The sequence below is a fragment of the Gymnoscopelus microlampas genome (genome assembly GCF_963454915.1).
Source record: "Gymnoscopelus microlampas genome assembly, chromosome: 23".
NCBI classification, from domain to species: Eukaryota; Metazoa; Chordata; class Actinopteri; order Myctophiformes; family Myctophidae; genus Gymnoscopelus; species Gymnoscopelus microlampas.
In genome coordinates this window covers 3950497-3977238 of record NC_139960.1, presented here as the reverse complement: position 1 = coordinate 3977238, position 26742 = coordinate 3950497, and the positions used below count along the sequence as shown (strand labels likewise).

Below are 26742 nucleotides of genomic sequence, written 5' to 3'. Positions count from 1 at the left end.
AATAATTGGCAAAACATACACGATTTTGATGATAATATACTGTAACGTTAATATAACAAAATTATGTAAAAATATTGTCATGGTATTTCTTCTTTAAAACCTTGAAAAATGAGTTTTCATTGTGATACCGATCGATAGGAACTTAAAGTAGGCCTATAGGTTAGTTCCATATTGATCCAAGCCGGAACACAACTGATAGATAGTTTTTTTTTTGTTGCTTTTTACCCCCTTTTCTCCCCAATTTTAGTTGTATTTGATGGGAACAGAGCACGATAATGAGCATCTACATAATATCAGATGGAAACATGCCCGAGTTTAACAAGAATGCTAATTCATAGCCGTAGTCCCTAGACTGGACAGCTTAACCCTCTCAATCCGGGAATCTGTGTCATCCGGCATCATTGTCATTTTAAGATATCTTTGGCTACTCAGATATACAAGCTCGTAGATCTTGTAGATCTGCTATTTTTTGAAAAATCCTGAAAAATTGTGCAATTCTTTGAATATATATTTTTTAAAGCAAACATTTGTAACTCAAATCCTTTCTTCTGGAGATTCTACGAATGTCCTTTGAAAAAAATTATGCTGACCCCCAAAATGTATTTGGCCGCGGACCCCCATCTCAAAATATGTTGGCCCCCAAGAAGCAAAGATTTGAGTAAAAAATATTTCCTTTAAAAATATATATATATTCAAAGATTTGCACAAATGTTCACGTTTAAAAAAAAAAAAAAGCAAATTTGGGCAAAAACAATATGGTTCATTACACAGATGCGTTCCCGGTTTTAATGGGTTAAAGCATTTCAGGACACTAAAACGCACATCAATAACTGTGATAACACCCACAGGAAATTGATTCTTCATGCCACAACAGTCAGACCCAAACAGTCCTATAAGAGTTCATTTGGGTCCATCGCCGTGCATTTACATTCCACAGATAGTGTGGTGCAGCTGGAAGCCCATGCTGCCCCCTCCCTCATCTCCTCCTTTTCCAATCCCCCCTTTTGCATCTCCCTCTTTTTCCTCTTTCCTCATCTTCATTCCATCCTCCTCCTTCATCCCTCCCTTCCGCTCCTTGTCCTCCTTTGCCCTGACTTTATCTTTACTCATGCCAGAGGTGGGTAACGAGTTACATTTACTCCCTTACATTTATCAAGTAACGTTTTGAATTACTTTTACTTTAAGGAGAGTGGTTTCAATGTAACATACCTTTCACTTTTCCTCAATTATATTTGTGAAGACAACATGATACCTTAACACTTAGGCCAAATGTAATGAGGTAAAAATGTTCTATTTATTTGGCTAAATTCCGCTTGTTACACTCCCATGTTTTTAAGTAAATGCACACCGTTATTTGTTTTGTTCTCTCAGAGATACTTCAGCCAAAGAGGCTGAATGGTATTTTGCATTGGCTCTAACACTTGTAGCCAACAACGTAGCCAGTCACTCACAGCACAGTGATGTGAGGTTAAACACATGAAGGTTAAACACATGAAGGGACAGATTAAACAATAACTGCGTTATATTCTGCCTTCTTTGCCACTCTGTAAAGATTAAATTCATTATTGTATATTGCTTTATTCAAATGGTATGGTCTATAAAGCTACCTGCCCTGGCGGAGACCTGTGCTCTGAGGAGCAAATCTTTCTAGTTTTCTTATCTTATTTTTCTTCTACTTGAGTCATTATCATTTTAAAGTAACAATACTTTTACTTAGTACAGGTTTTGGCTACTCTACCCGTCTCCCCCTATATTCCCTTGTCTCTATCCCATCCTTATCTCAATGTACTGTACTCCCCTGTCTCAGGGTGTTTCTTGTCAAAGGAGCAGCATTCTCCCTGACTGCTTACTATTTCCAAAGCCAGCTGGATGAAATACTTTCTGATGTTGCACTGGTTTCCGTCAAACATCATTGGAATTGTAAATGTGACTTCCAAAATAATTGGCAACACACTAAGGTTTATTGATAAACATTAATATATAAACTTATTTTTTTTTATGAAAAATTAGTTCAAACCTTACTTAAAGTATACCATGTTGGTTCCAATGATACAAGCCGGAACACAACCGATCGTCATCTATCATTAAAAAAACAAATGCTTTGAAGATGCACGTGGCCTGGCAGTCGAATGTCTGCCGTGTTAAGAGGTCAGGTGGGTGGACCGCAAACGCTTTCGAGATTTGCAAGGGGTTCCCTGATCCAGGAAAGGTTGGGAACCGCTGTGCTAGCGTAAATACTGTTTGTCTGGCGGAGGGTAACCGCATGCGTGAAGATATTGTCTCTGGGTGGAAACCCAGAGACAAAAGCTTTCAGGATTCAAATAAAAAAATAGCAAAATGAGCAGATCTACAACTACAGCCTGTCGCGTCGCGCCGCGTTTCGAGCTTGTCAATCTGCTACTTCTGATGCTTTTGTGTCACGCTCAGCTGTATATGATCAAGTAGGACCAGTGGTGGAAAGTAACTAAGTACATTTACTTAAGTACTGTACTTAAGTACAATTTTGAGGTATTTGTACTTTACTTGAGTATTTCCAATTTCCAATACTTTTACTTCTACTCCACTACATCTCAGAGGCAAATATTGTACTTTTACTCCACTACATTTATTTGAAAACTTTAGTTACTAGTTACTTTTCAGATATAAATTATGATATAATGAAACATACATTAACCACTTCAGCCCTATTTTATACCTAGGCTATTTTCAAATATTTAGTACTTTTACTTTTGGTACTTTTTGATGCCAATACTTTTGTACTTTTACTCAAGTACATTTTTAATTCTGGACTTTTAATTGTAACAGAGTATTTTTATATTGCAGTATTGGTACTTTTACTTAAGTAAATAATTTGAGTACTTTTTCCACCACTGAGTAGGACATTAATTTATGAAAAACACAAAAAGTTAGGATATGGAGATAAGAGGTTTCTGCCCGACAGCAACGATATGCCATGATATGCACCATTTGAAAATCACAGATGAGTTGTGTCCTTTAAAATATTAATGGTTCAATTAAGGGCTGAAGTTAGCATATAAATTCAATCACATTCAGTAGTGGGGTTTCATGGCACTTTCCTGCCAGCAGTCATTCTGTCTAAGCCAGTTAGTTTTTTCTTATTTTTTTCAAATGGTGAAGATATTTTTTTTCCAATAACACTTCCCATATAAATATGCCGTTCATATATTTACCAATCAGTGTCTGTGCCTGTTTCTGCACATTCTCCATCCGAGCCAACAGTAAAACAGCTTTATTGTCACATTACTGTTACAGTTTACCGATAAAGAAGTGGGCCGGGTGAAACTCTTTTTTTTTAACATTCTTTCGTGTGCACTCCATCCATCAGTTGCAGTTTTCGTCGGAAGAGAGAGGATAAAAGAGTAAGAACAGGAGAGAAGGGGCGGACACGCGGACACACACACACACACACACACACACACACACACACACGCACACACGCACACACACAGGATAGAACCAGGTCATACTTCATTTCAGGTCAAAAATCATGAAAAGATATATACAAAACCCACAGACAACTTAATTTTCTCTTTCACCATCAACATTTTTAGAAAATAGTAAAAAGTAGCAGCTCTTACAAGCTCACAAAGCGTCACATCGTAAGATCCGTGGCGTCTAACCATACGTACATACCCTATTATACATACCCTTATTATGTACATGTGTAGATATATTTTCTCCTTGCTCTATCTGTCTATGCCCCAACCCTCCCAACACACACACACACACACACACACACACACGTTTGTTTTATTTCTTTCCTGGAAAACAACGAAATGAGGGAGCTTGCACGAAAACAAATTTCCTCCGCTGATTTACCCCAGTTAAACCTGTGAATCTGAATCTGATGCCGACATTAGAGTGAAAGTCTGTGTAAACCAACCGCCAGCAAGGTATTCGACTTAACCACTTCAACCCCATTATCCTTATTGTGGGGAAGACTTTCGGCAGAAAATAGCTGATCGACAAGCTCACAACGCGTCGCGCTGTGAGCTTGTCGACCGGCTATTTTCAGCGAAAGCTTTCGCCACAATAACAGAAAACGGAAAATACACTGGTATAGAGCCCTGTGGGACTCCGGTCAACCATATGGGATTTAAAGACGGGGTGCCGAGATTTTCAGAGATTCCCCGCCCCCCCCCCCCCCCCCAAAACATAATCATCAGGTATTATGGTTATAGTAGGAGGAAGATTTTTTTTCAAAAAAGTGTACAGAAAGTGTTAAAATTATGTTTTTCTGTGGACACGCCTCCAGTTCATTAAGTATACCTGGTTCTCACCTTAGCACCTCCTCCACCACCCTAGCACCACCCACCTGTCCTAGTCCCTCCTCCTCCTCCTCATGCCCACACCTGTTGTGTTATCTAGTGTTATCTATTGGCACGTTTGACCCTCAAGGTTTCAGCCTCCAGGTAGAAACTCAAAATAGTCAGAGAAGACATAAAACACCATAAAAACACCCCCAGGGGGCTTAATGAAGTTCTATCAACCTCAGAGACACATGAAAAACAGATAAAAAGTGCAAAACCATGGCACCACCTCTTTAACAACCTCAATATGCACTGCCTCTGGTCATGGTCAGAGGTTAGTAGGCTACTGTATTGTAGACTACCTCTGCAGGGCCACGAACTGAACTTAACCAACGCAAACACACAAATACAATATGTACAGCATACGCAAATACACTGCTAGCGAACTATATATACACATGATCCATGCATGTGTGCATACTGTACATACATACAGTAGGCACTGACACAGAAGCATGAGTATGCACATTCATATATAGAATGAATACTTGGAGGCAGCAGAGCACGCACACGCACACACACACACACACACACACACACACACACACACACACACACACACACACACACACACACACACACACACACACACAACTGCACTATCACAACTATTGCAGTTCTGCTATTTTCAAACACATTTTTATTTGAAAAATGTTATCAATTAACCCAAATCTCCCTCATGAGGGTCCCTGGCACAAAATCTTTTCAGACAGGGTCCACGGCCAAATACATATCAATTTAGAGGTCATTGAGAAAAAAAAGGTTTGAGAACCACTGCCCTAAATCAGGCCTTCCAGAAATGACCAACCGATTCCCGAACTTTCCCGTACGTGACACGTCTGATCCTGGATTGAACCTTCCTTGTGAACTTGATTTCTCGCCTGATGGTCTTTCTGTGATGTGCTTGTGGGACAGAAGGTAAGTCCCACAAGTCAGGGACTCTAGAAGTCTGTGGCTGACTCTGTCTTTGAACAGAGTTCAGCCCTCTCCCCTTGGCCCAGTCCAATCCTGGATCCAAGGTTTCCATCAAGCTCTGTGACAGCCCAGGGGCCTGCCCCCACTGCACCCCCCCTATCTCTCTCTCTCCCTCTCTCTCTCTCTCTCTCTCGCTCATCAAAAGTACGGAGTGGGACGCTTAATGATTATTAAGAAGGCTGCAGCCCATCCACTCCTCTCTCACTCGGCTTTTGGAGTGCAACAACTCTCTGATATCATCAGATTACAGTGCAGCCATGCAGCGAGCCCCTCTTCAAAGATAATTTACTTCCTGTTTATGTGTGAGTGATTATAGCCGGCTCTTGTGATGGCATCAAAAAGTCCCAAGTTTTCATGCGTTTCTCTCGCCTGCCAATACTTATTTCTGTGACTATTCTTTGGTCTATATATTTTTTTTAAAAAGCATTAAAGGTAGGGTAAGTGATTTGCTTTGGTTGAAATAAGTGTTAAATAGCTCTATATTCTGATAGTACTCATTGCTATAGAGTGTTTGTTCAGTATTAGGAGTCTCCTTGTCTCTCCACCTCTTTATTAAACAGAAAATGCATTTTTGTTTCAGTTTCAGTTTCATTTCCAATTTTATCCAACCAGGACAGAGAACTCAATCAGGATACAGATTAAACAAGTGAAAATGGAAGTGATGACACTAAGAAATGAGCAGACAAAATTGGAATTGGAACACTATACAAATTAAGCTTAAAAATGGGTACTTTCTCCTGATTGGCTGAGCTTTTGACACCTACCGAAAAATGTATTTTCTGTTTATTAAAGAGCTGGAGAGACAGGGAGACATCTGTTACTGAACAAACACTCTATAGCAATGATTACTATCAGAATATAGTATTTTAACCTTTTAACAAAATACTTTTTGTTTTAACCAAAACATATCGCTTACCCTACCTTTAACTCAACATCACAAAAAAACGTTTTCTTTGATTTCCATGCATATAGTTCACACCAGCCGGTACAAGATGACGTGTTTGAACATCATTCATGCACCAACGTCAGTTATCTATTTCTATCACTTGCTCATGTCTCTCTCATCATCTCTCCATCTCTTCCTACTGTTCCCCTTGTAATGTCTGCTGCTTTTCTCCCTTCTGACCAGAGATTGACAGACATGATATTAGTATTAGGGTTGACAACTACTGTATCAGAAATTCAAATAAGGGACACACGGCCGGCGTCCCTGATTTCCAAGAAAAATAAGGGACGCCCAGAAAAAGATCAAATCTCACAGTATAATTATGTATTAACCATTTGAACCCCAGCATCCATATTCTGGGGGGAACATTAGCCAAAAATAGCCAATATACAAGTTCACAACACGTCACAGTGCGACACGTCACACGTGAGCTTGTAGAGATTTGGCGTAGACAGAAGAAAGCGGTCTAAGTACCTTTTTTTTTACCCCACTGCAATTATTTGAAAACTTTAGTTACTATTTACTTTTCAGATATCAATTATTATATTATGAAACATACATTAACCACTTTAGCCGTATTTTATACCTAGGCTATTTTCAAACATTTTAGTACTTTCACTTTTGGGACTTTAAGTACATTTTGATACCAATACTTTTGTACTTTTACTCAAGTAAATTCAGAATTCCGTGCTTTTACTTGTAACAGAGTACTTCTACATTGCAGTGTTGATACTTTTACTTAAGTAAAACATTTGAGTACTTATGTCCCTTATTGAGCTTATCAGCTCAATAAGGGACACGTCTTTCAGTTACCAAATAAGATACGATTCCTTATTTCAGGGGAGACTTGGCAACCCACAATATGCCCCTCCTGTCACTCTTTCTTTCCTTCTCACTCTCTCTGTCTCCATTGCCTTCCCAAACGGCCACACTCCTTCCTTCCCCCTCGTCCATGACTCTGACCTTTCTCTTTACGACCAGCCCACCTCGTGCTCTTCAGAATGAATGTGGTGAGCACAAGGACCGTATACAGCAGTGGTGTAAAGTAACTGTAAAGTAAAGGTATTTTTACTTTACCGGAGTATTTACACATTTCTGTTCTTTTACTTCTACTCCACTACATCTCAGAGGCAAATATTATACTTTTACTACACTACAATTATGTATAGGTTTTGATTATTATTACATAACATGCATTAACTACTTCAGCCCTGTGTACATTTCGAACTTTTGAAAATAGCCGATCTACAAGCTCACAATGTATCGCATCTGCTATTTTCAAACAGTTTTTATACATTTTATACATTTGAAAACTTGAAATGGGACATTCTGCATAATGAGTACTTTCTACTTTTAGTACTTCAAAGGTTTCATGACATTCAGTTTTACAACACATTAAAAGTCTTTATCATGGTCCTTCAAACGTGTATTAAAATGTTTAAACTGAAAAATCCACTCCAGTGATCCATGGCAGTTTTTTTTCTCTCTGATTTCTAAAGCCTTTTCAACTGCAATGAAAAAATAAATCTTTGCCTGCGGGTGTCACTGTTGAGGGATTTTGCCTGTCAATCATCGCCTCTGCTCCGCCCCCCCCCCCCCCCCCCCCAAAGGAAAGGATAGGGGAGGGGAGGGGCGGGGAGGAGAGGAGACTCCACCGGAGTTAGCTGGTTTTGCTGACTCCAGGCTCCACCCCTTTTGACCTCCAACCTCATTGTGAGTTTGGAGGTCCATTCAGCTGTTCTTATCAATGATGAACAAAACCTCCTAACTCAACTTTTTTTCATTTCCTGAAAACATTTTGGAGTTAGCTGGTTTCTGCCGGACAGCAGAGACATATATATATAGTGAATATTTTTTTTACATTTTTGAAAATCTTGAAAGTGTGAGAACTACTGATTTAGAAGGCATTTGTGGAATCGCCCTTGGGTCTTAATGGGTTAGATGGGAATTAAAATATTTTTTTCTTCATTATCATTGACTTGCGGGACATTGTTATGTTCATGCCGGACACGGGACAAATGTTCCATTTTCAGGACTGTCCCGCGAGATCATCACACAGACAGACAGGGACGTGCACAGATAGACTCTAGGTGGTGCTAGAAAAAAAGGGCACAGCAGGGGTCTTCAACAGGGGGTCCGGGACCCCTAGGGGGTCCTCAGAGTTACTACAGGGGGTCCGCCAAATCTTTATGTGATATGATTTTTCTTTTTACAATAACCACTCGAAACCTAGCATCCCTTTTCTGAGGAGAACTTTAGCCAAAAATAGCAGATCTACAAGCCCACGAGGCGTTGTGGGCTTGTAGATCGGCTATTTTTGGCAAAGAGGTATAAGTGTAGAGGGAAAAAAGAGCAGACCAAGTAAACAAAAAAACCTATAATTCACTTGAGCACCTGCCCCTTAAAATGTCTGTGCACGCCACTGCAGACAGACGAATGAAGAATGGAAGAGCATGCCTCTTGGCGGAGTGTTCCGCTCCGCTGAGCGCCCCTTTCTATTTACAAAGTAATTTAGAATCTGTTTTCTTTGCAGCCAGGCGCGCCAACCATCAGAATCATATAGCTGCTGTCAAATAAAAGAATGTTGCATCTCCAAAAAGGAACCTTTTTCATGAATCTCACTCGTTCTCTGACTGACAACCAATGCATTTTGCAATTTTACTGCTACTAGTGCAGCTGTGCACAATGGGTCTCTCTGAGCCCAAGGGCATGGCACTTGCTCAACTCAAAGCAGGCAAAATGACTCAACGGAAAAGGAAAACTTTTACAATTTGTCGACGTCGGGGTGGAAACCTTGTATGTCCAAAAGCATTACTTTTCAGAAAATGGCAACAAAAAAAAACCTGTGTTCCAATGGGTCAGTGTAGTTATTTAGTCACAAGCAGTGGTGGAAAAAGTACTCAAATGTTTTACTTAAGTAAATGTATCAATACTGCAATGCAGAAGTACTCCGTTAGTAAAAGTGCGGAATTCCAAATTTACTTGAGTAAAAGTGCAAAAGTATTGGCATCAAAATCTACTTAAAGTACCAAAAGTAAAAGTACTAAGATATTTGAAAATAGACGATCTGCAAGCTCACAACGTTGTGAGCTTGTATATCGGCTATTTTTGCAACTTTTGTGTGACATAGAGTAGTATGACAAAGTAGTAGGGCATTCATTTACGAAGGAAAAAAAACCCAAACCATAAAAAGCCTGAAATATGGACATACAAGGTTTCTGCCTGAAAGCAATGAATTGTATTTTTATGATCTTCACATAATATTCTTAAACTCTGAAAGCTGAGACCACAAGGTCAACCAGAAGGTGGAGAAAAGCCAGTAGCAGGTTGCAATGTATTGCATCCACACACACACACACACACACACACACACACACACACACACACACACACACACACACACACACACACACACACACACACACACACACACACACACACACACACACACACACACACACACACACACACACACACACACGGTTGAGCTCACCAGCTCCTATACCCAGCAGGGGATCAACAATCCTGCAGTGTGACTGTGACTGTACTTCTGTTGTGTAGTATGTATGTGTCTGTCTGTCTGTCTGTCTGTCTGTCTGTCTGTCTGTCTGTCTGTATGTCTGTCTGTCTGTCTGTCTTTTTGCCCATCACTGAAAACAGACTACTTAGTCAACCCATAATGACGTAATTGTGTGGCCCACTGTTTGATGTCTTTTGCATGGCTTAGACATGCCTCTTGATGTGGGGGCAATCGGGGTCGTTTGGTAACTGTTTTGTGTGTGTGTGTGTGTGTGTGTGTGTGTGTGTGTGTGTGTGTGTGTGTGTGTGTGTGTGTGTGTGTGTGTGTGTGTGTGTGTGCGTGTGCGAATGAGTGAGTGAGTGAGTGTGTGTGTGTGTGTGTGTGTGTGTGTGTGAGTGCGAGAGAGAGATCCATATGTGTGATTAACACTGCAAGCCCTGCAAGTCTGTGGAGTGGAGAGATAACTGCAGCCAGCTGCTAGCCCTGAGACTCTAGTAGTCTGTTTATGGTTTAGCCTGCATGAGTGTGTGTGTGTGTGTGTGTGTGTGTGTGTGTGTGTGTGTGTGTGTGTGTGTGTGTGTGTGTGTGTGTGTGGCGTGCACATGTGTACAGCATCCCTGGGACATGCGTCCCTGCTTTTCTGTTTGTATATATCGTCACTGTCGGGCAGAAACCTTGTATCTCCAAAATGTTGCCAGGAAATGGAAAAAAAAAGAACCTGTGTTCCAATGACATCCAATGTTGATATTATTTAGTCAGAAGCTCTTAATACTTTTCATGAGTTCAACATTTATAAAACCCACAGACACACTTAACTACTTTCACTTTCACAGCTTTTCCAATAGGCCTATAGCAGAAATAGCCGATCTACACGCTCACAACGTGTCGCATCTTGACGCGTTGTGACCTTGTAGATCTGCTATTGCTGCTACTTTTGTGTGACACTGTAGTATTACATTACATTACATTACAGTCATTTAGCAGACGCTTTTATCCAAAGCGACTTACAATAAGTGCAATCAACAAAGGTAGGGAACGAAAGCTACTAATCACCAGAGGTTATAAGTGCATTTTCTGCAATAACAAGCAACCAAGAGCATACCTAGCGCTAAGGTAAAAGTGCAATATATCAGCTACCTATTTCCTTAAACAGATGAGACAAAATAGCTAAGTCAAATGAGCAGGAGCTAAAAACAAATAATTGTATTGACTAAACAAGATCCAATAAACAATTCAACAATAAAACAAGCATTCGTACAACTAGTTAACAACAAGTAGGCCAGGCAAAGAGGAAGGGTAGTGTTTCCTGAAGAGGTGGGTTTTCAGCCTGCGGCGAAAGATGGGCAGTGACTCTGCTGTCCTGACATCAGTGGGAAGTTCATTCCACCACTGTGGGGCCAGAACAGAAAAAAGTCGTGACCGTGTCGATCGACCAGAAGGACCGTTGAGTGGCGGGGGAGTCAGTCGCCCCTTGGTGGCCGACCGGAGTGGTCGGGAAGGGTTGTGGGCATTGACCAATACCCGGAGGTAAGAGGGAGCTGTTCCTTTCGCTGCCCTATAGGCTAGCACCAGGGTTTTAAACTGAATGCGAGCCGCTACGGGGAGCCAGTGCAGGGAACGGAGAAGGATAGTTGTGTGAGAGAACTTGGGGCGGTTGAACACCAGACGAGCCGCAGCTTTCTGAACAAGCTCCAGGGGTCTGATGGCAGATGCCGGAGCGCCAGCCAGGAGGGAGTTGCAGTAGTCCAGGCGGGAGATGACAAGAGCCTGGATGAGCACCTGGGCTGCCTTCTCCGTGAGGAAGGGCCGAATTCTCCTGATGTTGTAGAGGAGGAATCTGCAGGACCGTGTCACTGATGCGATGTTAGCCGAGAACGACAGTTGATCGTCCAGGGTCACACCCAGATTCTTCGCAGTCCGAGTTGACGTCACCACAGCGTTCTCAATGGTGATGGCCATGTCTCGGTGAGGACAGCCCTTCCCCGGGATGAACATCAGCTCGGTCTTGTCCAGGTTGAGCTTCAGGTGGTTCGTCGACATCCACTCCGAGATGTCAGCCAGACAAGCAGCAATGCGTGCCTCCACGTGTGTGTCAGAGGGGGGGAATGAGAGGATCAGCTGGGTGTCATCGGCATAGCAGTGGTAGGAAAAGCCATGGGAGCGGATGACAGCACCAAGAGATGTAGTGTAGAGAGAGAAGAGAAGAGGACCCAGAACCGAGCCTTGGGGAACCCCAGTAGTGAGCCTGTGTGGTTCTGACACAGACCCTCCCAGCTTCACCTGGTAGGAGCGACCCGTCAGGTAGGATGCAAACAGGGAGAGTGCAGAGCCTGAGACACCCATCCCCTCGAGGGTGGAGAGGAGGATCTGATGGTTCACTGTGTCGAACGCTGCAGACAGGTCCAGGAGTATCAGGACAGAGGAGAGAGAGTTCGCTCTAGCGGCATGGAGTGACTCCGCCACTGCCAGGAGGGCAGTCTCTGTCGAGTGACCCACTTTGAACCCAGACTGGTTGGAGTCCAGGAGGTTGTTCTGGTGGAGATACGAGGACAGTTGTTTGAACACAGCACGTTCGAGAGTTTTAGATAGGAAGGATAGAAGGGAAACCGGCCTGTAGTTCTTGACTTCAGAGGGGTCAAGTGTCGGTTTCTTGAGGAGGGGGGTGACTCTGGCTGTCTTGAAAGTAGAGGGAAAGTAACCAGATGTCAGAGAGGTGTTAATAAGGTGGGTTAAGAAGGGAAGAAGTTCAGGTGCAGTGGACTGCAGCAGAGGGGATGGGACAGGGTCCAGAGAGCATGAGGTGGGGCGGCTAGAGGTAACAAGGAGAAGGACCTCGTTAGGAGAAAGGGGAGAAAAGTGGGATAGAGAGGTGGAGGGGGGGGAGAGAGGAGTAGATGAAGCTAGAGAGGGGAGGGTGGAAGAGGGACGGGTGTGGGTAGTGCGCAGGGCACCAGCCGGGGGAGGAGGGAATGAGGATCGGATATCGTTCACCTTCTTGTCAAAGAAGTTGGCGAAATCGTCAGGGACGAGGGACGAGGAGGGAGGAGGGGGAGGTGGTTGCAGGAGAGAGGAGAAAGTTTCAAAGAGTTTTTTAGGGTTAGAAGCAGAAGCCTGAATTTTAGTGCAGAAGAAAGCAGCTTTAGCAGCTGATAGAGAGGAGGAAAAGGTAGAAAGGAGAGATTGGAAGGTAAGAAGGTCCTCCGGGAGGTTGCCATTTCTCCATTTACGCTCAGCTGCTCTTAGGCTCCGTCTCTCAGTACGCACTGAGTCCGACAACCAGGGTGCAGGTGGAGTTTGGCGTGCAGGCCTGGTGGTGAGGGGACAGAGATGGTCCAGGGAAGAGGATAGAGTAGAGAAAAGAAGATCAGTGGCAGTATCGGGGGATAGTAGAGCAAAGGATTCGGGGGCAGGGAGAGCAGAGAGGACAGAGGAGGAAAGATCAGAGGAGGATAGTGAGCGAAGGTTGCGACGTGAGGAAATCATGTGGGTAGGGAGGGGCTGTGGGGGGGGGGAGGAGAGAGAGAGAGAGTAAGACATGAGGTAGTGATCAGAGAGTTTCTTACCCTTTTCACTGGGAGGAGGAGTGACGGACAGGTTAGCAGTAGAGCAGCCTCTGGTGAAGATCAGGTCCAGTTGGTTGCCCTTCTCGTGGGTAGGGGGAGATGGGGAAAGGACTAGGTCGAAGGCGGCGAGAAACGACAGTAGTGGGTCTAGCTGCTTCTCGGTCGGGAGGTTGAAGTCACCCAGAAGGATGATTCCAGAGCCGTCGACCGGGAAGTGAGAGACTAGATGGTCGAGTTCCTCCAGGAAGCCACCAGCAGAGCCCGGTGGGCGATAAACAACTGCAATGGTGAGCTTGACTGGATGAGAAACCGTGACCATGTGATATTCAAAAGAGTTAGGAGAGAATTGTGACAGTGAGACAGGAGAGTATTTCCATTTTCTGGAAATTAGCAGACCAGCACCACCACCTATCCGCACGCCTCTGGGACGACGCAGGGAATTAATAGACGAAAAAAAACACAAACAGTTTGTGTTGGAGATACGAGCTTTCTGCCCGACCGGCGACCGCAATGATATGTGACTTTTGTTGTTGTTAATGCGCGCGCGCGCGCACGTGTGTGTGTGTGTGTGTGTGTGTGTGTGTGTGTGTGTGTGTGTGTGTGTGTGTGCTTGTATTACTATACTTGCGAGGTCCAAATGTCCCCACAAGTATAGTAGAATTTGGTAAATAGACAGTTTCCTGGCCCTCGAGAGCGTGCTGCTGTTCCACTGTACTGTATGACTCATGCAGTGAAACTTCTCAGCTCCAGATCTTTAATTAAATCCCTCAGCAGCCCTCCTCTGTCCTCAAACTTTCATCTCGCTATCAGATGACTGGCAAACTTGATTTGTACAAAGTTCAATCTCTTTCTCAGAAAAACCTGCAGTTCCCCCCCCCCCCCCCCCCACCCCCCCACCCCCCTTTGCTGCTAGACAACTTGCCTATACGCTGTAAACAAAGGGGATGTCTTAGCTTCACTCCAAAATCAAATAGGACTCGCTTGAAAGGCGAAGTGCAAACACCCGGTACTAGATACAGCCGTCAGAGCTAGTAAGATTTACATCTGTGAGAGAGAGAGCTCTTATTTAATCTTTGGTGGACAAAGCACTTTAGAGGCAGCCATAGCTGAATGGGTAAATGGTAAATGGACAGCATTTATATCGCACTTTTTCCAAAGCGCTTTACAATGTATTTCACATTCACCCATTCACACACCGATGGTGGAGGACACCATGCAAGGAACCACCAACCTGATCATCGGGAGCAGTTAGGTAGTAGTAGTAGTAGTTAATTTCAGAACAACACAACTCCAAAAAGGTCAGTGTCTTGGGTACTGGATTCTGAACACAAAATATACACACAATAGGAGTCCTAGAGCCATGGAGATGTACTCACTCTCATCTGTGATCACCTGGCCATCCATTGTGAGCACGGTGTGGTCATACTGCATTGCTGTTGACATGCCAGAAGTGCTGGTCTGAGCTTGGCCCTGGGGAAGAGGGAATAGCATTAACCATCTTGTCTCACATTTATTTGAAAGCCAACTTCAACTACTTTCACACTACTACTCAAATTCGTGATGCACAATATTAACATTTTGGCTGATATCTGATTAACGATCAACTGCATACTCAAATCGACTGATAAAAATACCGGTATTGCAATACAAGTGTCTAGAGCGCCGAAGTCTGACGTCACTGCCACTAGAGGGCGCTGTTTCGCGGGTTCGTGGCTTTTTTTTTTGTGTTGAAATCCCCCATTTGGGAATCTTAGGTCACGTCATATAAGAACTCTCGGGCTGTAGCCTGTAGGCTGTTAATAAGCTACTTATTGATGATGAACTAAAATGGCTCATGTATTTGACTCACATGTGTGCATGCCCGTTTTGTTTGAATTAGACATTTGGGCAGGCCCCTATATATATATATATATATATATATATATATATATATATATATATATATATATATATATATATATATATATATATACACATATTGACGTGTAGGGGCATGCAAGGATTGAGAACCACACTGTTCTATAGGACTTCAGTAATTGTGCTATATATTGAGGTGCTATATAGCGCCACAACTATGCCAAAGAAACACTGAAGAACCCTGAGGTGCTGTATATGTTACACACTTGGATAGGAATAATCATTTTCCAGTGTGCAGGGATTTAAAGGTGATTTATTTCTCTCTGTAAACATACAGACAAAAGGCACATTAGAGCAACACTTCCACTCGTTGCAAACTCTGGTCCTAATCTCAACACAGCATCATATCACAATATCAATAATATCAATAAGGTGCATCTTCTTATTTGCATCTGACACTACAACAGTCAATACTCTCACTCTTACTGGTAAACAGTATATAGAAATCCCTCTCTTGTATCAAAATAATCACATCTAGTAAATGCATCAAAGCTCACATTACAAAAATAATACTTGTGTTCGTCAAAACGAAACATATCAGCTGCATTACATTACTCTGGTTGCTAGAACCATAATGAAAACGTTTTACACAATACACCATTCACATCTCATTCATTCCAGGCCACAGATGAGCTTCTTAGCCCAACTACAGGTCACAGTAGGTATCATAACAGGTAAGCATTTCTAATGACATCTAATGTGCATTCCACACACACATTTGCTTCACAGATACTCTTCTCTGTTTATACCTTCATTTAACATGTTCCCTATCACTTTTATACACTTTATCTCATAATTTCTCACATGTAAACAACATAAATGAAATGAAATACAATAATGTATCAAATGGCATAATAGATAATATATAGGGGTATGCCTGTTTTTAGTAGTAAATAATATAATCATGCATCTCAATTCCTAATATAATCATGTATCTCACATATAGCACTTCAGTAATTGTGCTGAGGTGCTATATAGCACCACAACAATCCCAAAGAACCACAGAAGAACCCTGAGGTGCTATATAGCACCACAACCTCCCAAAGAACCACTTAAGAACCACTGTGGTGCTAGATAGCAGCACAAGAATCTCAAAGAACCGCTGAAGCACCAATTTTTTTGTGTGTGTAGATACAACCTTCAGAGCTCGTTTAGATTGAATTCTGTGAGAGAGGTCTTATTTCATTTTTGGTAGAAGTCCAACACAATAGTCCCAGGGCGTTTTGTAATGTAAATCAACCCATGACATCTGCAATCAACACAGTACTGTAGATGTTATTGTTCTCATGCAGTCAGATCAGCATGTGTCAATATAACACAACTCAGTCACACAAGCTAGCAACCTGGGAATCAAAACTCTTATCCATGATGTCATTTCCTCGGTGAAACCTATAAAGCAGGCACTTTGGCAGTGAGTCAGAAACTAATTGTTGTGGATCCGTGGAATGTCTGTCTAGACTCTAGACCTTTACTATATACAGTACAGACAAGTTTTATGTTACGAATGGGGTGTCGGTTCCAAATAACAAATTACCCCACACTCCTCCTGCAGTCTTCCCACCGGCATTGTCACGTCGTTCCCCATCTCCACAGGCAACACATCACAGATGAAGGGAAATGGTCAGAAACAATAACAGACATGTGCATGGTTGTATCCATAGCTACACTGGCATTGATCGGCATACAGAGTAAACTCAAAAGTGTTAATTTAACTCTCAGACCTACGGGTATATTTTTTATACTCTGAGGTATTTCACTTTGTACTCTTATCTTAGCCATCTCCACCATTTGGACAATGTCATTCCCCCCAAAAGAAATAAACAAGAATAGGTCAAATATATACGGTATGGCTGGATCATGCAACCTCACAAAAAAACTAAGCCTAACCTTAACCTTAACCCGAACCTTAACAGCACAAGACTATGCTTAAACACTAACCTCACACTAATTTAACATTTGTCGGACTATTGGAACGTCGGCCTAATGGGCAGTACTCGACCATGGCAAGTAGTACCAGCCCCGGCGTCAAATGATAAGAAAAGCTCAGTTTTCGCCTGGAGGGACAGTTGCTCTGCGATTTAGCTCATTGTTTTCACCAATGGTGTGTAGCCTATCTTCGCTCTGTCTTTCATTCAGTCAGGAATAAAATGTATGGCTGGCCCTACACTGTTGCAGTCCAGCCAAAATTTTAATAAAAAATAAAGTACACGTGAAAGAGGACAGTAACCGGAAGAGTGGGCACATCAATATTAAATGGGCTGTTATTTCCTAAATTTCCTGACATAAGATATATGAATTGAACATGCTTGAACATTTGACATTTAAGGCCTCATATTTCAGAAATTGCTACAAATTGCTACAAAAATGTCAAAATGGAAGGGTAGATTTAGGTCTGATAATTGTGCATCTTCAAACCTTGCACACTTTAATTCAGACCTTTTCCCAAAGCATACTTTTATTCTTTACCTTTTCACATTTTGGAGAACAATAATAGCCAATTCCACATTGAGGTGCCCAGACCTGTCTGGTGTCCATACTTCCTGTCTCCAAGAGGACACCCTGTACTGCCCTTCACGGAGTTAATGCTGCAACCTCAGGGCCAATGACCAATCACCATGATTTAATGCCACCATGATATAATAATGTTATATACAATAATATAATAAGACAATACATTTACGTCACTTTGCCCTGGAGGCATAAAAAACGCATGGCAGGTCAGCGTCAGCGACAACTTCCTATATCGAACAAACGTAGCAAACAAAGGCATTATACCCTTTTTCCCCCCTGAGCCGCAGGAGCGATCAGTGCGGTGTGTGTGTGTGTGTGTGTGTGTGTGTGTGTGTGTGTGTGTGTGTGTGTGTGTGTGTGTGCGCGCGCGTGCGTGTGTATGTGATCCAGGTACATCTGCAGTGACATTTGATGGCAACGGCAAGGGACGAAAGAGAGAGGCAGGCAGGGCAAACAGAACAGTGATGGGGGCCACGTCGGGGGGGGGTGGGGAGACCTGTAAGGAGAATGCCAATGATGTTAAATACCAAGTTTGTTTTTATCGATCGCTGCGTGTGCGCGCGTGTGTTTGCCATAAGCAGAACTGACAGAGATGGCATGTACAATCAGCAGAGGAAAAGTCAGGTATAAGGTTAACGTGGAGGACAGAGATGTAGATGATACTCTCTCCCTCTCCCTCTCTCCGTCCATGTCTCCCCCCGTCCCTCTGGGAAGCTGTGGTCTAATAATAGCTCGGGGGGGTCAGCAGTGCGGTTTAAGTTCAATGCCACGACAGAGTCACTGAACACGAGGCATCTGGAAAGACTCCTCTGCTGGCTACTTGGTTCTCCTGTCTAGACCACTTGACTGTGTGAAGCATTCAGGCCTGATGGCAGACAGACAAGTGTCAGTTGTTATTTATAGCAGTTAGGTTCTCAAAGTGGGGTCCGGGGACCCCCCAGGGGGGTTGCCATTTTTTTTGTTATAGCATCAAAATCACTTTACCTCTCTCTCTCTCTATATATATATATCAGCTATTGTAAGAGCTTGTAGATATGCTTTTTTCAAAAAATCTTAAATATGCTACACATATTTTTGAAATATTTTAACAACACAAATCTTATATGGGGGTCTTATATGGGGGTGTGCAGCCAAATACATTTGGGGGTCCTTGATATGAGAAGGTTTAAGAACCACTGATTTATAGGCCTGTGCGAACGGCGTCAAGGTTTTGCTGTGGCCTCCCTGCCGTGATGGAAGGACTGACATTGACTGAGGACAAGACACCATCTTTCTGCTGTTTGGGAATTAATCTATATCATTATAGGTCATTATTATAGATCATAATGCAAAACTTAAGACTAAGTCTAAGACGGCTCCTTACACCAAACTGGACCAGAGTGGTTTGAACCGACTGACAATGTCATCCTTAGTGGTTCTCAAAAAAACTAAATTGCACACATATGGGGTACATACATACGTTACATCAGTATTACTTGAGTGAGTAATTCAAAGGGCCACAATTCGGTGACAACTACTTTGATCAGCGCAATCTAGGACTAGATTTTCGGCCGCATGGTAGACATTTTAATACAGCAATGCATGGATATGATAAAGAAAATGACTACGTAATTTGTAGTTCCGAATATTTGAGTATTTACTTGACACAGTGCCGACATCCTCAGTGCCCCGTAGCTAACAGGGCTAAAAAAACGTGTTCCCCTCTTGACATTTTATGCACTGCTTTCTGTCATAGACCTGCATTGTTCCTTACATGCAGAAACATAGTTCTAATCACTTCTGCTCTGTTGCAAAGCCACCAGCTTTTGAGGGCAAGTTGTTCACTGAGAGATGATGCCTGGCAGAGTTTTATACCGAGACCCAATTTAGGTTAGAATAAAGTTTAGCTTGTAGTAGGCAATACGCCCATGGATATGCAATATTAAAATGCCAAAATCCAAGGCTCTATAGAAATAAATTAATTATTTGGCTTCATTACAGAACACACCGTTCTTTGTTCTTATTTTAATACGAAAAGTATTATTAATGGATGATTTTGCTTGGCTCTGATAACCATCCTCCCACACAGAATCTCATGTGTAAAAGAGGAAGGCAGCCAAATGTATAACCTCTCCTAAGGTTCCCCATATTCAATTTCGTTTCCTTTTTTTGTGTGTGTTAATAACAACGTTCCAGACAAGGTCAGTCAACCTCCTGAAATGAAATGGAAGGATCCAGTTCAAGCAATAATTTAGCCCAGGTGTGGTTCCTCCATAACAGCATAGAATGGAGCAGTGGTGTTTGGGACAAGCCACTGTCATCACCACACACCTAATGACTATCCTGAGGACACGCAGTGTATCACAGTGACTCTTACCAACAACGTGTGGGCCTCGGCCCGCTGGTGGGCTGCAAGGGTATTGCAAGTGGCCCGCCAAATAATTGGCAAAACCGTTCGTAGTGATACCAATAAAAAAATCACACCAAGTGTGAAGTGGGCGGTGTGGTCACAGTGGTCATCACAGTGATGGAAGTGATTCACTTAAAAAAAGTGTTTTTTTAAAGTGCATAGTCCTATTTATAGGGCTATGCACATGTGTCATGTGTTTCTAGCCAATCACAGTCCTGAATAGAGTTATGGTGGCCAATCACGGTGCAGGGTTAGGGGGGTACAATGGTGGCCAATCACAGCGCAGGGTGGGGGGGGGGGGGGTGCAATTGGGTCGATGTCCAAACATCACATATAGGGGCGGTTGCACCCCCAAAAATGACTTAAAAGTATGCTACATTGGTTCCATTGATCCAAGCCAGAGTACAATCGACTGATTGATCATTAAAATAAACATGCTCTGAAAATGCACACGGCCCACCCATCTGACCACTTAACGCTATTTCCCCCCGTAGATTCCTTGTGTCCCGCTGGCTACAACACACAACTGACATAGCCCCAGGGTTGGCAACCCAGCCTGGTGTGTGCTCAGAGGAGCGCCCTTTTCCAGTTTGTAACTGTAAAACGTTGGGAGCTAATTTCACCCTCTCTTTTACACCCGTAAACTTGTGATGTGACCATGAACTGGAAGTTGAATTTGAAGTTGTGCGTGTACGTACGCGCGTGTGTGTGCATGTGTTGAGTGTGTGTGCGTCAAATTCAAACTTCAGTTTCCTTTAAATAGACAGTCAGAAAATGACATGGCGTTTTATCCAGTGCAACTTATAATTGTCAACTAACAATTAAACTAGAGCTGAAGAGCTAACACTGAAGATTTGACAACATTCCAATCTGTGCGGATGCGAGTTCAGTGGGTCGGTTATGCACTTGTATGCATGCATGGCTACATGTTTATATAAGTAAGTAAGTCTTGCAGAGCCATGTGGCCCATATAGGGCAGGAGCCTATCTCCTGTTTCTGTAGCATGAGGTGGCTTGATCAGTGGTAAAGTAACTAAGTACATTTACTCAAGTACTGTACTTTAGTACAATTTTGAGGTGCTTTGAGGTGCGATTTACAAGCTCACAATGCGTCACATTGTGAGCTTGTAAATCTGCTATCTTCAAAAGATTTTTATACATTTGAAAACTTGAAATGGGACATTCTGCATAATGAGTACTTTTACTTTTGATACTTACAACAGTACATTTTGATGCCAATGCGGTATTGATACTTTTACTTAAGTAAAACATTTTAGTACTTTTTCCACTAATGGGCTAGATGTACAAGTACATCCCCCAGTCCTGATGTACTGTACAAGTACGCCCCCTGACCAGTACGTCACAGGGACTTACCCCTGGTCCAACCCTTGATGCTGAGTCTTTGGTATGACCCGGCCGGGGAATCAAACCCCGACCTCCCAATCTCACTATAACCCCAAGGCCACACAAGCTGGCATGTTTATATGTAGCGGTGTAAAGTATCTAAGTACATTTACTCAAGTACTATACTTAAATGCAATTTTGAGGTACTTGTACTTTACTCGAATATGTACATTTTTCCATTCCACTACATCTCAAAGGCAAATATTATACGTTTTACTCCACTTCAATCATTTGAAAACATCAGTTACTAAGTAAGTAAGTATGTATGTGGGCTTATTGTTGGTATCAGCCAACAACACAGGAGTCTATCCCCGTTACAATGTACTGGACCCCTGAGAGATGCATTGCTGAGGTGGAGCGCAACACAACACCTACAGTACCATCAGCTCCCAGTACTTAACACACATCTTATACCCAAGCAGTGCTACTCATACGCTGAGTTGCCGGTGCCCGGGATCGAACCCTGGGCCTATCTACATGTTTATATGATTGAGTATGTGCATGCATGTGTGTTTTCAGCAGTGCAGTAGCATGCAGTAGCCTTTTAATCACAATGTAATTAACTGTCAGCCTCGCATTTATCGTTCTAATCTCCATTCCCCATTTGCCCTCATTTCAACTCATCTGGAACGCATGCTGTAGTGTGTGTAGCCAAATACAACAACTTATTAATTTGGTTTCCTGAGAAATAATCCACGTTCAAAGGAAGACTGAAAAGTACTTAGGAAGGAAGGAAGCATTCTGAAAATGAACTGAACTAATCACTTCAGTTTGACACACAAAAATGATATTTACAACACAGAGGCCTGGGTTCGATTCATTGCCACAAATAGGGCTGGGCAATCAACTGAAAAATATATCGAAACCGATATTTAGACCCAATAAATGACTTCATCTTGCTCATTTAGATTAATCAAATAAACAAGAAGCAGGTCAAGTTTTTTGGTAATCTTTTTAAATTTCTATTCTGTCTACGAATCGATACGAAAAAATATCTAATACATTTTTTAATAATCGCACAAAACCGATAACTCTGATTAACCACTTTATAACAGTCGCAACACTCTTAATTATAGCACCAATTATAGCAATTTAAGGGAGGCAGGGTCAATTAAGAATAATCAATAAAAGAATAGGCGAATAACTTGAGCTGGATTTAATATGCAAAACAAACTATGATTCAACTAATACATTTCATAAACAAACAATGAAATGTTTCAGCAGTTCTCTTAGTGTCCTGTCACGGTCCAAAAAAACGAAATCATCCAAGTCTAATGTGCAACAGAAAGCAAACTCCAAATCAGTGCATCTATGCAGTGGCAAGAGAGCCAACTCACCAGTCCAACTCAATTATCCTGTCATTATCCTTAAGAGTCTGACACCAGTGATGGTAAGTAACGAGGTAAAAGTAACATGTTACTGTAATACTATTACTTTTTCCCAGTAACGAGTAATATAACTAATTTACTATAACGTTTTGAGTAATTGTTTGAGTACACATTTTGTCACTGCACGTACTCCTATGGGCTCATACGCACTGCGTCCTCCGGGTGGGGGCTCCTCACTGGCAGGTGATTCAGTAGGATAAAATAGCAGTGACAACTCACAAATATGCGTCTGGGGAGGAATCAATTGGCATAACGACTAAATTGAAAAAATAAATAAAGTTTAGGGAACCGCTGGTATATAGGACAAAGTTAAAAGAGTCTGCGAGCGTGCCCTCATCAGGGAGCGAGCTGCATGCTGCCCTTTGTTGCATGTGCAAAGTGATTTTAAAGCCTTCTGTAACACCGTGGTAGCCTGTAGCCTGGCCTTCTTGCTGGAGCTCATGTCATGCTACACCAGGGACATAAACTGTGGCTAATGAGATGCAGAAATAATACTACACCACTACAGCCCCTAGCCAAATGGTTACAGCACCGCACGCGTGCAAGCGTGCATGCGTGTGTGTGTGTGGGTGTGTGTGTGTGTGTGTGTGTGTGTACTTGTATTACTATACTTGTGAGCGCCAACCATACCCAAGTGTATACCGTAGTAGAATTTGAGAAATAGACTGTTCCTCTACTGGTCCTCACAACAGAAATGATAATAATACTTATTAAATATACTTAGTTGCACGCCAGTGTCGCACACTGAAAATAGCCGATTTATTAGATCGGCCCCCCATTCGGATGCTATCAATGCATTGAATGGGACAGTATCACCTTTTATCAGACCATGGAATGGGGGAAGTAGGCGACATACTGACCTACCCACGATTTATCAGACCATTCATTAGGTGTTATCAAGACATACTGACCTATCGACGGAGATGACTGAAAAAGTTCAGTTTCGGTTTTGGTTTTGGTTTCGGACCATGACGGAGGTGCGCAGTCTCAAGCGAACTGGAACCATGTGAGGGACCACCGAGCGAGCTAAAGCAAGCGAGCCGTCCCGAACGTTGTGACGTTCGTTTGAGCCTACTCAGTGCCGTTGGAGTTATGTACCGATAGGCACAGAATCGTAAATCATGTTGTGGGGACTACTCCACCCTCCGAGTAGGTCAGTAGCTCCTGATTATGCCCAATGAAGAGATCGGCTATTTTCGGCTTTAGGGTTAGGGTTAACAACTGCCTTTTTTTTTTGTAAAAAAGGCGTTCCTAAAATCACCGTCAGATTGCGGATGTTCTCACAAGTATAGTAATACAAACATCTGGTGTGTGTGTGTGTGTGTGTGTGTGTGTGTGTGTGTGTGTGTGTGTGTGTGTGTGTGTGTGTGTGTGTGTGTGTGTGTGTGTGTGTGTGTGTGTGTTTGTATTACTATACTTGCCAGGACCAAGTATAGTAGAATTTGAAGAAAAAATACATTGTGAGGACCGTTTTCCTGGTCCTCACAAGACAAATGGTTGTTTTATAGTTAAAAAATCCTTTTTAGAGATACGTTTACAATTAGAAAAACATTCAGGTTAGGATTAGACATTTAGAGGTTAGGTTTAGGGATTGGAATTAGAGTTATAAACATGATTTATACTTAGTTGTGCGCCAGTGTCATGCACCAAAAAACAGCCGATCTATAAGCTCACAACGCGTCGCAGCGCGACGCGTTGTGGGCTTGTAGATCTGCTGTTTTTTCGGCTTTAGGCTTACGGTTAAAAATGGCAATATATATATATATTTTAAATGACATTCATAAAATGGCTGTGCCTATATAGTCTTGTATACATGTTATATCAACGCGATCTCTTTTTTTGTATAAAATGCTATACATTTGTGTGTGTGTGTGTGTGTGTGTGTGTGCGTGTGCGTGTGTGTGTGTGTGAGTGCTCATGTGTACACAGTATGCGTGGCGAATAATGATGCAGTGAATGAACCAGCAGCATCAGTGGCGGCATCATGGCTGGTATGACCTTTAAACAACAGCTGCAGACAGAGCTGTGCACCCAGGACTTAATTGACTGGGCGGTTTTTTGCCTTTTCACCAGAGTTCATTCCCGTTGCTTTGTTTAAATGTCAATTTTGTATCTTTTTTTTTTTTCTCCACCGTTCTGCTAAAACAAGGGAAACAAATGAATGGAGAGATTGCTGTTCAAACTATAGACTTCATCCTGCTGTTACGTAGAGTGGTGGACAAAGTACTCAACTCTGTCAAAGTTGTACTTGAGTTAAAGTACTTGGAGTACTTTACTTATATATTCAAAAGTACAGCAATGTTTTTGAAAATTGTAAAGTATTAATGCATCGCTGTATTGAAATTGTACTTTGTTGCTGGCCACCACTAGCTATATCCTACTATAATTCTAGTAACCTCTGTCCGTCTGTAGTGGTGAGTGAGTGAGTAGGTGAAGCTACCCGGTTCTCCTCAGTGGCTGGACCAATTGCTCTGATTTTGCACACAGCCATTGACCATTACCATCTGAACTTAACTGTGAAGCCCGTTTTTCAATTTCATCAAATCTCAGCTTCTTATTAGCGTTTTTGTTTCAAACACTGTCGCCATGGTTACGGGGCTGCCCAGCTATGGGACGAACTGCCTCCCGGGTTGCCAGATCATGTGCGCATATCCCCCCACGGATGCGTCGACCGGGTATGGTCTAGTTTACTGTATTTACCAAGCAGTACTCTATGCTAACCACAGTTTTTGGAGGAAACTCCGACTGTTGACACTGGTAGTTTTAGTAAATGCAAACTCTGGTAGTGTACACAGTAAACTGTACTATATTGTAAAAAAATATATGTATTGCGATGACAATATAGGACTCACAATAAGTCAACACATAGCCTATTGAAGTATTTGAACATTTTTCTACCCTTGGTTTGTTGCTAACATAGAACCCAGATCAAAGAAAAGCATACAGTAGGCTACTGTATGCACACACTGGAAAAAAGAAAGAAAGAAATGGATTACTGTAAATTTCCATTCCAACAGCATGGTTTTACTGAACACATATTGACAACGAATACAGTGTATATGCCATAGGTTCTCAAAGTGGGGTCCGGGGACCCCCAGGGGTACTTGAGGGGTTCCAGGGGGTCCCCAGCTAAATGATGGATAGGAACCAAATGGACCCTTATGGGTCTGTAACTCTGAGAGTGTACAAATGGAACCAAATGGACCCTAACGGGTCCATTTGGTTCCATTTGTACACTCTCAGAGTTAAATTAACATTGATTCTACAATATAAATTGGGGTCCCAGGGATAGAAATGCCATTAAATGAGGGTCCGTAGCCTAATGCATGTCAAACTGGGGTGTCCTTGAAATTAAAATGGTTGAGAATCACTGCTAGAGAGCCGTAAAAATCTTCTCTTATGGGGGTCCCTGGCTTATCTTTTCGAATGGGGGTCCGCGGGCTAATAAGTGTCAATTTGGGGGTCCTTGACATGAAAATGTTTGAGAACCACTGGTATAGGCTACCTACAACTTAGCAACACATTCTCACTGTTCCACTTAAAACATCTTCCTCTAATCTAAACAAAGACATGATTTATACCTGGATTGTCGAAATGCGATGTATATTGCTTATGTGTATTGCGCATGTTGATATTGCGATAACAATACGTTTTCCATATGTTGTGCAGCTCTACTGCGGTATACATTAAACCAGGGGTATTCAACATGGGGTCCGTGACCTCAGGGGCTCCTAAGAGTTACAACTGGGGGCCTCCACATCTTTGTGTGAAGATGTTGTGTTGCTGTTGTTGTTGTTTT

The 26742-nt window shown here is 42.5% G+C and overlaps 1 protein-coding gene across 1 annotated transcript in view; it reads right to left on the bottom strand.

The window, feature by feature from the left end:
• Positions 1-924: 924 nt before the first annotated feature.
• The window catches only part of LOC311040071 (E3 ubiquitin-protein ligase TRIM35-like), a gene marked incomplete at both ends in the record, with an annotated part of 59942 nt that continues 34124 nt past the window's right edge, over positions 925-26742 (bottom strand). Inside the window, 4 exons of the mRNA XM_084050143.1 lie at positions 925-1100; positions 13336-13632; positions 14712-14805; positions 16787-16837. Coding sequence (XP_083906269.1) covers positions 925-1100; positions 13336-13632; positions 14712-14805; positions 16787-16837 — 618 coding nt within the window. The remainder of the gene's footprint in view (positions 1101-13335; positions 13633-14711; positions 14806-16786; positions 16838-26742) is intronic.